General features: G+C 39.1%; 1 protein-coding gene across 1 annotated transcript in view; it reads left to right on the top strand.

Annotated features, from left to right (window-relative positions):
- Positions 1-13897, top strand: part of HDAC9 (histone deacetylase 9) — a 704899-nt gene extending 691002 nt beyond the window's left edge. Inside the window, exons 27-28 of the mRNA XM_073333773.1 lie at positions 2090-2243; positions 13120-13897. Coding sequence (XP_073189874.1) covers positions 2090-2243; positions 13120-13159 — 194 coding nt within the window. The 3' untranslated portion in view covers positions 13160-13897. The remainder of the gene's footprint in view (positions 1-2089; positions 2244-13119) is intronic.
- Positions 13898-14258: the final 361 nt, after the last annotated feature.

Here is a 14258-nt window from a genome sequence, read left to right as displayed (position 1 = left end):
GTGGAAGGTAAAATGGATACTCAGTGCTAACAGATATGCTTGAATTTGGTTGTTAGTTTCAGTGTTAGAAGAAAGTCAGGGGCAGGGGGCAGCTGCTCTGTGTGTGTGTGTGGGGGGCGTGTATTTGATGTAGCAGTTCTCTCCGATGCTGTTTTATTGTTGCTGCAGGAGAGCAGCACAGTAGTGGCTAGTTACTACTATTTTATTTTATGAATAGGAGCCCTTGAAAACTCCAGCAGTGAACATGGGTTCATTTCTTTTACGGGCAAAACTGTGTATTATTCCCATGCCAACAGATCTGATTTTCTTGCACATCTGTTTCTGCAACAAAAACCCTGCCCACTTGTGAACATTTAGCCCATAAATTATCCCATGTATATTGCACAGTCTGATTTTACATATAACTGCTGTGAGAACATTGGGGAATGCCTAAATAACTTTTTTATTTTTTTTTATTTTAAAGACTAGAGAATATGGTCTCCATAGAATATTTTTGTCTTGTTTTTATAGAATTTGCCAGGCCGCAGCCATTTGGTTTAGTGTTATGTGCATAGTTTTTTAGCCATGGCTCTCATGTGTCTGGAGGAAAATCCAGCTTCTAACACTTAATCTTAACTTTGTAGTATACTTAATACACTTTAGATTTTATTCCCCCCCATCCCTATTATTTAAAGATCCTGCTAACTATTCAAACATGCACAGTACTAGGGTTCAAAGGAACACCCGTCTTCCATGCTGCCTATCGATCATGGAGATTGACTCATGCTTTCATCTTTTGAGTATATTTTAAATAAGGTTATTGCTATCTTGATTGACTGCTGCTGTCTCATTTGACTAAAAACACTCATCTTTTGAAAAGCCTGGAATGGTGTTATATGCCATGTTATCAAAGAAGGAATTTTTAACACTCAGTCCAGAATACACAGTAGTACAATTGGCCCTGCCTGCCAGTTGTTGAAACCCTCCAGCTATCCCACAGCTAAGCACCTTGACCCAACCCACCTCCCAACTGCCAAAATCTTCCTCCTAGTCCTTGGAAAAGTTCCCCTACTTGAGCCCCCCTCTGTCACAGCTGTTGAAACCCTTCCACTAATTCCCAAATAAGTGCTCTGACCCTGCCGCTGGCCCAGCGGCTGGAAGCCTCTTGCTAACCACTGGATAAGTGCTGGTCCCAAACTCCCTTCCAGCCCCCTTCCAGCTCCTACTTTCCAGGTGGCATGCACCTGGAATTTAGTAAGAATTCTATGGATTATTATACTATGAGGAATATGTATGCAAGTTTTAAGTTGTTCACCTGGTTACCACTAATTGACCCCAGTTCTTGAATAGCATATTACTGAGTGATTATTTTTCATTCCTACTCACCTACACTTTATTTTTTGCTTCACTTGGGAAGTTTTTCAAAGTCTTTTTTGTTGCAGGCAGAAGGCTGACTACTCTCTCACACTTTTATTCCACTGGTGTGTTTTTACCCCCAAAACCAGAAAAATGTCTTTCTTATAATACCTAGTAGCATTCCAACAAAAGCCAGTGCATATATGAATGTTTTAAATAAATTATTGTTCTAGTACACACCCTGAGGTTGGACGAGAAAGAACATCCAGGACTAACAAACCTGATTGTTCTGGCAACATAACTGCAGGCCATGCTGGCATTCATGACTCCACCCCCCACCCCCTCAAGTCAGTGCTATGTGAGAATTTTGTACAATTATTTTCCTTTTTCTATTCCCATTTGTTGCAAATGCACCTATTGCCCGGCACTATCATACCTATCTGCCCTGAACTTCCTTCTCCTACCATAGATATAGCCAACAGTCTGACTGATAATAAGAGTTCGTTAGGCTGTGTGTTACTCCTTTAGTTTATTACCTTCTGGGGAAGGGTGTGACACAGTCCTTGGAATGAGAGCACTTTCCAATTTGGCATTCTTAGATCCGTGGCAGCTTGAAATCCCAATTACAACTGCTTACAGTACAGATTTTAACTTATAATCACTCTGCGCTGGACCGAAGTGATTACTGTGCTTATACCACCATGCTAGCTAAAATTCCCATAAATTATTATGTGTGGGTTTTTTTTTTTTGTAGGCAAGTACTGGAAGTCAGTGAAGCCGTATCCTGTGCTAGTGGGTTGTGCTCTGGCTGAGACTCAGAAACAAGAGAGAGAGGAGACGGAGACTGTCTCTGCGATGGCCTCACTGTCAGTGGGTGCTGAACAGTCTTTTTCTCGGGAAGGCAACAGGTAAGTGGACATTGTTGGAAACCCAGATGGCAAAATTTTGTACCCTGGTGTTGTAAGAACCAGAACCCAGATTTTGAAAAGCATTTGATAATTTTGGGTGCTTTGGGTTTTGACTCGCCAGCTTGAGACCATTAGGAAAGTATATTGAGTTGGGCATCCAAAAAACAGAGTCACCCTATATGAGGGAATCACCTTTGAAAATGTGTGTATAAATATTTATTAAGATCCACAGTTACTAAATTCCTCCCTTCCCCCCTCAAAAACTAAATTAAAAAGCAAAATACTGATGTGAAAAAATCATGAATTGCCAAAGCATAGTTGATCATGGTCTTCTCCTGAGAGGCCATTCAGACCTATTTTAGATTTGACTTTATAAAAATACATTTAAACTGCTTTCAGACAGACTTAGTCATGATAGACTGAAATCACCACTGTGTTACTTCAGTTTTACACTAATGTAATTCCACTGAATTCAGTGTATGACATGATGTAAAACGGGAGTAAGACGGTGGAGAATCAGGCCAACTGTATTTAGTGTACCACGATGAAGATAGGTCATCAAATAAAGAGTGCTGATTTTCCCTTCCTGTCAGCTGACATTTCACACTGATCCAGTAAGACCGACTTGGATGTGAATGTAACAATTCTATAAAATGGAACAATAACTGCCAATGCGCTTTTGTCAATACTGTATTTCAAAATGAAGCACTGATGTCTATTGAATAGGGCCATATGCAGTACAATGTTTCTTTAAGGAATTGTTGGAGTCAGAAATGTCGCTTTATAAAAATTACATTATGGAGTTTCCTATTTATTCTCCTTCACCGCCAAACGCGCCTGGCCTCTCTGCAGTGGAGACCCAAAAATGCAGTGGAACCTTCTGATTCCACTGGACAAGAGGAAAAAGGGGCAGGAGATAGGGAGGCCCTACAAGGGGACTCCTCAGCTCCCTGTGCACTGTGAAGCTGTGCTCCATGACAGCTCTCTCCACAGGAGCATCGAAGGGAGGAGAGAGTTGTGGGTGGGCCAAAGGAGCAGTGGGAGTGTAGCCAATGGATCCATGACTTATGTGAATGTACTGGCAGTTGCTGCCTGTGGGCTGAGTGGTAAGGTTCTAGTCCCTTCAAAACCTGCACTGGCTGTTTTAATCTGAATTCAGCTGACAATATTACTGATGATGCACAAGGGGGATAACTATAGAACTCAGCAGAATATTGTAGAATCTTCTGTAGTTGTATCGGCTCTCACAAGAGTAAAAACTTGGGTTTTTCAGTAAAGTAAGCAGCTGTGACTCAAAGACACAGATCTAGTGATCTGCACTTGAATAATAGATTATGATTATTGTTTCAGAGTAGCAGCCGTGTTAGTCTGTATTCGCAAAAAGAAAAGGAGTACTTGTGGCACCTTAGAGAATGCGTCCGATGAAGTGAGCTGTAGCTCACGAAAGCTTATGCTCAAATAAATTGGTTAGTCTCTAAGGTGCCACAAGTCCTCCTTTTCTTTTTATGATTATTGTTGTTATTATTATTACAAATACATAAATGCATAGGAAGGAACCATTTTTTTCTTTCAGTGACAGACAGTTGGTCCATATGAGTGATCTTATTTTTGATCCACAACATTGTCAATTAACCCTCAGCTAAGGAATGAACCCAAATGTTTATAATCTAAGTGTGTGGTAATTAGTGCTCTCGTTTGTTAGCCAAGGATGTAAAAACCTTTTCCACATATGAGTGAGGGGCTAATGTAAAGGGACTATAATTTAGAGTTTGGTAACTAATTAATATGATGAAATAAAGCCAAGTTTTAGGCTCTCTTAAATAAAATGTAATTAATTTTGCATATAAAATTACATAGGTTAGAATAATCAGTAATTAAAAGTCATGTTATAAACCTATATTAATCTAAAACTATAGCTACTTCACAGTAATTGATTCTATAATCACTTCAATAAAGCAGTACTTCTGCGAACAACGTATATTCTTAATGCTATGTAAATATATCACCTGACTACTGATAACCTGTGGCAATTTCTACCCCTTCTTGACATGGAATGAATTGAGAGTGCAGCTGAAGGGAGTGTGAGAAAAACGGATGTACTGATATGTATACAAATGGAATTCATTTGGCTGCCAGGTTCACTACACTTCATCAGTTCTGGATGGTAATAGGAATGAATCTGTCATGAATTGTTCTGTGGAAAAATGGCTCCACTTGAAATATCGTTTGTGGTGCTGCAGAGGTTTTTCAGCAGCACAATAAAACCTTTGCATGCCTACATTGCTGATTACACTACCACATTCATAACCTGGACAGTGGTCACTCAAAACCAGCCTTTCCATAAGTGAATGACAGGGGCACCTTTGGACCTGTCCTGTTGGACCAAACTGATAGCCAGGTTCTCCAGTAGCTTTGGCCACCATGTTTCCTCCCCCCCCCGCCCACCCGCACCTTCCTGTTAACAGAGACAAACAAAAATAGTTACTTCTAAAATCTGCTTTCTAGGGCCTGCTTTCTTTGAGATGCTGGGAACCTCCTGAGAGGAACTGTGTGTGCTTAGCACAGGCATGGAGGAACTCTAAAGCAGTATTAGAAACAAAGGGCCTGATTTACCACTGGATTACTCCAATTTTACCCCATCTTAACTCCCTTAAGTTCTGTGAAGTACAGCAGCATAAAACTGAAGGAGCACTGCAGTGAGACAGACCCATACAGGATAGTAACACATATAACAATTACAGACCAAGTAAGAGAGCCTCACCCCTGCTCCAGGACGTTTATGGCAGATGTAGAGGGCCCCTCTAAGCTCTGGTTTCAGCTGAGTGAGCATTGCACTGAAACTGGCACTAAAGATGAGAACTGTAAGGCTGCCATCGGAGGATCCCCTGGCAAGCCCTGGTACACAGGGTATGCCAGGTCATGTTGAAGGTAGGGCCAAAGCACACAGTGCTGCAGTCCACATGACAGTCTAGGGAGGGTGCTGTAACTTAGACAGGCCCCCAGAACTGTATAAGTTATGCTAAGAGCCTTTCCACAGCTCAGAGCAACTGGAGAGGATGCAAAGGTGGCTTAAATCCCCTCCCTTCCTCCCTCCACGTACACAGGCATCTGGCCTACAGCTTCTTTGCTGTGCTTCTAGGAGGGGCATCCTAAGGACTCAATCCTGCTTCACTGAATCCATGGTAAAGATCCCACTGACTTCAGCTGTGTAGAATCAGGCTCCCAGATGAAGAGAGCAATAGCAGGAGAGTCTCTTTGTAGGAAACTCTTGCCAGTTATGTTGGAGGATATATTGGTGTTTGGAGTGAGATGACTCATTTTAAACTCAGATTTTGGGTAAAGCAGCTCTTTTTCTGGCCAACTCATATCTGACTCATTTACCACTGATGAATAAAGGATAAAATGCTCCTGGCTAAGAACCATTCTAAGTATTTTTTTTCATTTTCTTTCTTTCTTTCCCTTTTATTTTATTTTATTTTTTTTGCGGGGGTAAATGACAACACAAAGTAGACAGTTGTTTCAATTTGATTGGCCCTGACATGCTGAGTGAAACAGACTTTATGAAAAGCTATTTTTGTTCTTGGTGTTTTTTTGTTAAAATACTCTATGCATTTTAATATACATTTGAAACGAAATTGTAGACTTCAGAAGAGAATAGATAAGGGAGAAGTGATTTATGGATAGGACAGAAGGGAAAATATGAATGATGCAAATACAAATTTAAATACAGAGACAATTAAATAAACAGCCATGGTCCTATAAACATGTTTAACCACAACACATTGTTTGTGTTGATAACTACTTGTTACCTAAATGAGATACACATTTAACTGATTAGAGCTTTGTAGTGGCCAACAATTGTTTTACAAATCTTTTGTTTTGAAAAAGTTCAGTACAATAGTCTCCTTGATTCTTTTACTTCTTTTTTTTTAAGGAGCAAAGGCTATCTGGTACTTAATTGTTTTACAGCAAGTCATTATAAATTTTAGGAATACATTTAAAAGAATTTAAATTCATGCCCCTGGTTTACCTGGATATAGATTTTATCCAACTAGAAATGAGATATGAAATAAGAAAAGGAGTACTTGTGGCACCTTAGAGACTAACCAATTTATTTGAGCATGAGCTTTCGTGAGCTACAGCTCACTTCATCGGATGCATCCGATGAAGTGAGCTGTAGCTCACGAAAGCTCATGCTCAAATAAATTGGTTAGTCTCTAAGGTGCCACAAGTACTCCTTTTCTTTTTGCAAAGACAGACTAACACGGCTGTTACTCTGAAACCTGAGATATGAAATGTAATTCCGAGATGTTGGATTAAAATCCATTTTAGAGGATTCTGTGGTTTCTGAACTAAGGATTGGGATTTTCATCATGTTATAATTTCTTTTGGAAAGATTAAGGACCAGATCCTGAGATGCAGCTGTTTTTCATAGACTGCCAGTCATGGTGGGGGGTGTATGTGCAGAGGTGCATAATGCTGGTTTTTGCACTCCTCTGACCCTAGTGTCATCTCTGCGCAGGACTAATCCACCTGCATCAAATTAGAGTATCGTGAGGGCTGCTCTAATTTATGCCAACTGTAAACAGTGCGAGTGGGAGGAAACCACACTCTAGGATTGGCATGGCACAAGGTATTCTGGCCAAGCCCTTTCCTTTCTTGCCTATCTTGTCCTGCTATTCCAGGGCAAGGATAAGAGCCTTATACCAGAAATCACCTTTACACAGTAGTGATCCTCCACAGCTGAGCTAGACGAGGGCCACATTCTGCTGGGCACTGAAACAGCCACACCACACCAGAAAACCTGTTCCTAAGAATGCATTTCTATTGGGAAATTGCAGAACTACTAACTGCAGTTTGTAACCTATCATTTAAATCAGCTTCTGTACCAAATGACTGGAGGATAGCTAATGTGATGCCCATTATTTAAAAAGGCTCCAGCGGCGATCCCAGCAATTACAGCCCAGTAAGCCTAAATTCAGTACCAGGCAGATTGGCTGAAATGATAGTTAAGAACAGAATTATCAGACACATAGATGAACATGATTTGTTGGGGAAGAGTCAACATGGTTTTTGTAAAGGGAAATCATGCCTGACCAATCTACTAGAATTCTTTGAGGGGGTCAGCAAGGATGTGGGCATAGGGGATCCAGTGGATATAGTGTACTTAGATTTTCAGAACGCCTTTGACAAGGTCCCTCACCCAAGGCTCTTAAGCAAACTAAGGTGTTATGGGATAAGAGGGGTAGGTCCTCTAATGGATTGGTAACTGGTTAAAAGATAGGAAACAAAGAGTAGGAATAAATGGTCAGTTTTCAGAATGGAGAGAGCTAAATAGTGGTGTCCCTGAGGGGTCTGTACTGGGACCAGTCCTATTCAACATATTCATAAATGATCTGGAAAAAGGGGTAAACAGTGAGGTGGCAAAATTTGCAGATGATACAAAACTACTCATGATAGTTAAGTCCAAAGCAGATTGAAAAGAGTTAAAAAGGGATCTCATAAAACTGGGTGACTGGACAACAAAATGGCAGATGAAATTCAATGTTGATAAATGCAAAGTAATGTACATTGGAAAACATAATCCCAGTTATATATACCAAATGATGATCTTGGAGTCATTGTGAATAGTTCTCTGAAAACATCCACGCAATGTGCAGTGGAAGTCAAAAAAGCTTACAGAATGTTGGGAATCATTAAGAAAGGGATAGATAATAAGACAGAAAATATCATATTGCCTCTATATAAATCCCTGGTACTCCCACATCTTGAATACTGTGTTCAGATCCGGTCACCCCATCTCAAAAAAATATATATTTTGGAATTGGAAAAGGTATAGAAAAGGGCAACAAAAATGATTAGGGGTATGGAACAGCTTCCATATGGGGAGAGATTAATAAGACTGGGAATTTTCAACTTGGAAAAGAGATTAATATGATATGATAGAGGTCTATAAATTCATGACTGGTGTGGAGAAAGTAAATAAGGAAGTGTTATTTACTTCTTCTCATAACACAAGAACTAGGGATCACCAAATGAAATTAATTGGCAGCAGGTTTAAAACAAACACAAGGAAGTATTTCTTCACACAACTCAAAGTCAGCCTGTGGAACTCTTTGCCAGAGGATGTTGTGAAGACCAAGACTACAACAGCATTAAAAAAAACCAGATAAGTTCATGAAGGATAGGTCCATCAATGGCTATTAGCCAGGACAGGCAGGGATGCAAAACCATGCTCTGAAGTGTCCCTAGCCTCCGTTTGCCAGAAACTGGGATTAGGTGATAGGGGATGGATCACTTGATGATTACCTGTTCTGTTCATTCCCTCTGAAGCACCTGTATTGGCCACTGTTGGAAGAGAGGATAGTGGGCTAGATGGGCCAATAATCTGACTCAGTATGGCTATTCTTATGTTCTTACGCTATTTGAGCATTTGACAGTCCTCTGTTGCTTAGAACCATACCTTGTACTTTTATTTTTAATCTCAGTGTGATGATGTTGAGCTGAGAAATCTGTGTAATTCCAATTTCTAAAATGAGGAAAACACTTTTTTGGTGACATACAATTTTTTTCTCCTGTATTCTTAACAGTGAATGAAAAAATATAGAAACAAATCATTTTAAACAGTATTCCAAATAAATGTTTTAATTCCAGATTTGGGATCAGAAGGAGGATTTTTTTTTCAGCAGGCTGATTTTTGAAAACCAGACTGTTCATTAAGGGCAGAATAACAAAGTATCTGAAAGATCATAAGATGTTAGGATCTAGCCAGCCTGAATTCTGCAAAGGAAAATCATGTCTCACTAATCGCTTAGAATTCTTTGAACATGTCAGTAGAGTAGTGGATAAGGAAGAACAGCTGGCACAATTGGTTTAGACTTTCAAAAGGGCTTTGACTGCTACTAAAGATATTAAATAGTCATGGGGTGAGAGGCAAAGTGCTGTAATGCATCAAATACTGGCTCGGAGACAGAAAGTAAAGAGTAATTTTTATCATGGCAAAAGTTAACAAAGGGTGCCTCAAAGGTGTGTAGTAGGTTCAGTGTTATTTAATATGTTTATTAATGATCTGGAAAGTGGGGTGAATAATGAGTAGCAAAATTTGACTCAAAGTTATTTAGGTTAGTTATCACCAGAGAGGACTGAGTGGAACTTCAGAGAGAATTAAACAAGCTATGTGAATGAGCAACTTGATGGGAACTGAAGTTCAATGCTGATAAAGTGCACATTGGAGGGAAAAAGTTGAACTACTCAGACATTTTTCAGGGATCTAAATTAACGGTATCAGCTCAAGAAAGAAATATGGGGATCATTATAGACAGCTCAATGAAGACCTCTGCTCTATGTGCAGCTATAGTCAAAAAGCAAACAAGAAGTTAGGATGCATAAGGAGTAGGATAGCAAATAATAAAAAGAATAGTATAATACCTTTATATAAATGAGTGGTGCATCCTTATCTGCAGCACTGTGTGCTGTGCTGATCACCCCATCTTCAAAAAGCAATTACAGAACTAGAGGGGACTCAGAGAACGGTGATGAGAGTGAGCAAGGGCACAGAAAAATACTTGTATGAAAAGAGATTGAAAAGATTAGGACTCTTGACCTTAGAGGGAGACGAGTAAGAGGGAACATGATAAAGCATATAAAACAATGATGGTATGGAGAAGGTACATCAGGATCTTCAGTTCTCCTTGTTAAAATACAAGAACAAAGACAAAAATTGAAAACTGAGAAAGGAAATGTATTAAACATTGCCACAGAAGTCATTGAGGCCAAGAATTTAACAAGATTCAAAATGAGATTGTTTATTTATATGGATAGCAAGAATATCCAACATTATCGTTATTAATAACAAAATTTGGAAAGGATTCCAAACCTCATTCTTCAGGTTTCAAGCCAATCTCTAACTCTAAGAGACAAGGATGAGACCTAATGTGCGTATATGTGTGTTGGGAGGTGGAGGTGGGGTGGGCAGATTATCCCAGACCTTTCTACAGTCGCCTTCTTTCACCTTCTTGGAGGGATCTACTACCAGTCACTCTCAGAAACAGAACACTGGACTAGATGGATTTCAAGTCTGATTCCGTATGTCAGTTCCTAGATTATGATGTGAGAATGAATTCAAAGGAAGATGGATTAGTGAGCAGAGAAACCAGGTGAAGTGGTCAAAGTTGCAGGATAATATATTTAAGAATCCATGGATTTTCAATTTGGCATGTGGGTATCACTTCTACATAGGTGAGTGTGTGTGTGTGTGTGTGTGTGTGTGTGTAATGATATATATACACAGACACATATATTATATATATATGTAAAATATGGTCAATTTCTGCTTTTAGCTTAATCCTTGCAATCCTATTGAAGTCAATGGTTTGCATGAATATAAAGGAAAGAAAACGGTCTGTTAAAATCAACACAATTGTCAAAATCCCTAAAAACTATTCTCTAATAACTTTTCTATACATAAAAATAGCATGACTTTATAGTCTGATATTTTGTGATCTTCCAGGGCTCTAAGTGGATTTAGTGAAAAGATGGGACTCTCCCCTTGGAACTGGTGGGAAGCTCTGAAGGCTAGGAAGCTAATAGACCTGTAGCCTGTCACTGGTATAGGCTCTGATCCTTCCAGATGAGGGATAAATTAGAATATGGGCGAATTCACATTGTGGGAAAGATGGCTGTGTTTATCCAGCCTGTTGTCTGTAGCACAAAATGGCAGCTATTTGAAACTGCTCAGAAGTTTGAAATATTAGATGCATCCTCTGGGGAGATGGATTAGCAGAGTTCAGGTGAGACAGTCAAGAATCACAGAATCATAGAAAAGCCAATACATCAAGTATAGAATCATAGGAATGCTATGATAAGCCTTGTGGAGAGGTTATGCTAGGAGGCTCTCTCTTCACCTCCACTGGTAGCAGATAGGCAGAACCTAGTAGCTTCTATTCTGGGACCCATTTCTGTTGACAATGATGTGCATTTTTGGGGGCAAATGCTATGAAAACCCTATGTTATACAACACATCCCTACTCTCTCACACAAATCAACCATCCTAAGATAATTTGTCTATCTGTAGCTTGATTTTTGTACATTTTGTCTGTTAGCCTTAATATACATGTTGTATACACAGTGATGACTCACTTCGAGATGTTGTGATGAGTGCATATTTACCACAGAGTCAGTGGGGCATTTATACCCTATCACTGGAATTCAGTGCACCACACTGAGTAGTGGGCCATGTGTTAGTGATCTCAAGAGGGGACTGGGACGCCTTCATCAGGCCACAGAATGGCTGCGTAGCTCATTGAAACATTTAAAAAATACCACTGAAAAATTTAACCTACTTTTTCCCTAAAATGTCCATGAACATGGGCATATGCTTATGCCCCCTTCCATGTGTGGCAATAGTCTGTCTGGAAATAGATACACCAATCCTATCCAGCCCTGCTCCTGCCACATTTTCAAACATACCTTCACAGAACTGTATGCATGGGAGTACACTTCTGTAGAGCTCCCATAAATTCCATTCCCTTTCAACTCCCAGGAGCAGCAGAACGTGAGTGGTTACGTTGCATATGAGACCCTCCACAGCGTGGGGAAGGGGGAAGGATTTGTGCTTTATGAATTAATAATCCAAACACATTGTAAAAATCTTTATGGAAAGTAGTCAGTTACAAGATATTTGCTTTTTCATATTACACTCGTTTTATTTTATTTTTTTCAAAATACCAGAAGTGATTAGTGATTGGATTAATAACCTGTATAAATTCCTTTAAAGAGACACTGCTGAATTTTCATTGGAGGAGCCTTAAATAAAGTCCAGATTCAGTTAAAGTTCTTTGGCTTCCTTGCTGCAGAAACCCGTGTAAGACTATGCAAGCCCTAAATAATTAATTTTCTAGGGCTTGCATGAGAGCTTCCACTTCCTGGGGGAGGTTTTATTGAATCCAAACGTTAAGTGAGATTTACTGGTGAATGCCTCTTTTTGGTTTAGCCTTCCTCTCATGTAAAAAAATGGCTTGAACTGCCTTTTTTGTTTTTCAATTGAAGTTCCAAGCTTAGATATTGTTTGTCAAATTATTTCTTAGGAAAAAAAATGGTCATGTCCAAATTCTTAAGATCTTCAACAATGAGGTTTCTAATATAATCTTTGACAATCCCTTATATAGTGGATGCTGATACTGGGGCAGATCCTCCGCTGGTGTAACTTGTCGTAAAGCTATGACAGTTTATACCAGCTGTACATCTTTAACAGTCGATTTTGGTTTTGCCTGAGTGGAATGTCTCCCAGATGATTTCTAATAAAGGATAGGTGTCTAATCTGATTATATATTATTAATAGATGCCTGCTGTATGGCAGTGATCTGCTAATCAAATTCAGAATTTGGTCTTAGAAATTTTAGGAAGGCATGCAACCAACCACTGTAGTTACGAAAGTGCAGAAGCAAAAATCAGAGGACTGGCATGTCAGCTAACTACATGGTGACTATTTGGTTTTAATGGTATGGTCCCAGTTGAAGAAGAGTAATTAATTTTTAGTTGCAAATGCTTGAAAAATAAAAGTATTCCAGCTAATTTTTTCATTAAATTAATTGACTCTGCTGACACAACGCATGTACATTTCTGAACCTGACATTATAAAATATTCTGACATATTTTAATATAAACAGGAACATTTGCAGTGATTGCTTAGATCTAAAATGTTTTTCCACTTGACATTTGTTTATACTTCCTAAGAAAGAAACTCTATTTATGGATAACTGAATAACACAAATAAACATCAGAGAGAGTTGAAAAATCAGCTTTGATTATGCATGAAAATCTACAATGTCATTGTGTACTCTTGCGCTGTATTCTGATTGCCTGTTTATTTTTACAGAGCTGCTGGCGAGCCCATGGAAGAAGAACCAGCCTTGTGAAGTGCCAAGTCCTCCCTGATATTTCCTGTGTGTGACATCATTGTGTATCCCCCCAAAGCACCCTCAGACATGTCTTGTCTGCTGCTTGGGTGGCACAGATCAGATGGAACATAAACACTGGGCACAAACCTCTGAACAGCAGCTTCACTTGTTCTTTGGATGGACTTGAAAGGGCCCTAAAGATTCCTTAAACGTAACCGCTACAATTCTAAAGTTACCATAAATCAGGCTTGAGAGAAAGAGCCTAGTGCATGCTTTTAATATGCTGTGTGACCCACTCACTGACATAAATTGTGAAATAGAAATATTAAAATATTTTACATGATAGATTACTGATAGCTACAAAAATTGCAACATCCAGCAAAATTCTGGGGAAACTCCACGAATCACTCTTTCTGACATTCTGAAAAACTTTTTACTGGGTAATCGTTTTCACACTGTTAAATTGTTAATAGAACTTGTTGTCTGTGCTTCGTGTAATGAAATAATGGATAGTTCATAAACCGTGTCTTTTTAAGGCAATGTACTGAATTCTTGTTTGGATAAATTAAAGACGTGTAAATTAGGATGAGAGAATTTTAGCTAAAAGGAAAGCACTGCTTGCTGTACTTTAAGTCCCCCAAAGTACTGTGCTTAGTGGTGTGTTGTTTTATTTTCTCTCTTTCTAGAATTATATCCATGTTTAATGTATAATTTTATATCAATAACACCATAATCAAGGTTCTCTACAATGAGTGATCTTCTGCCTTTTTAAAAATGCTGCACTCTGCAGAGTTGACAGTAGCTTTCAGCATATGTGCGTTAGAGACTCATATAGTCTCTGAAAAATGGATGACTTTTCAAAAGTTGTTTTAGTTTGTTTTGCATCCTGACTCTAAGAAGAGAAAGCTTAAGTATTTGTGTGAGCTCATTGGAAGCTCAGGTGTTTCTGCAGTGATAATTTGTTGAGAGGTTTTTTTACACGTCACCATCTGAATGCAAACAGATTATTTTCATTACTGCAGACTCACAGAAGTTAGTGTTGCTTAAAAAGTTTCAAAGGGTTTAGTCTATATTTTAGATCCTTAAAAGTAGCAAAATGTCCTTGAAAAGTGACTTT

This window comes from Lepidochelys kempii, chromosome 2 (assembly GCF_965140265.1).
Source record: "Lepidochelys kempii isolate rLepKem1 chromosome 2, rLepKem1.hap2, whole genome shotgun sequence".
Lineage (NCBI taxonomy): Eukaryota > Metazoa > Chordata > Testudines > Cheloniidae > Lepidochelys > Lepidochelys kempii.
This window is presented reverse-complemented; position numbering and strand designations above follow the sequence as displayed.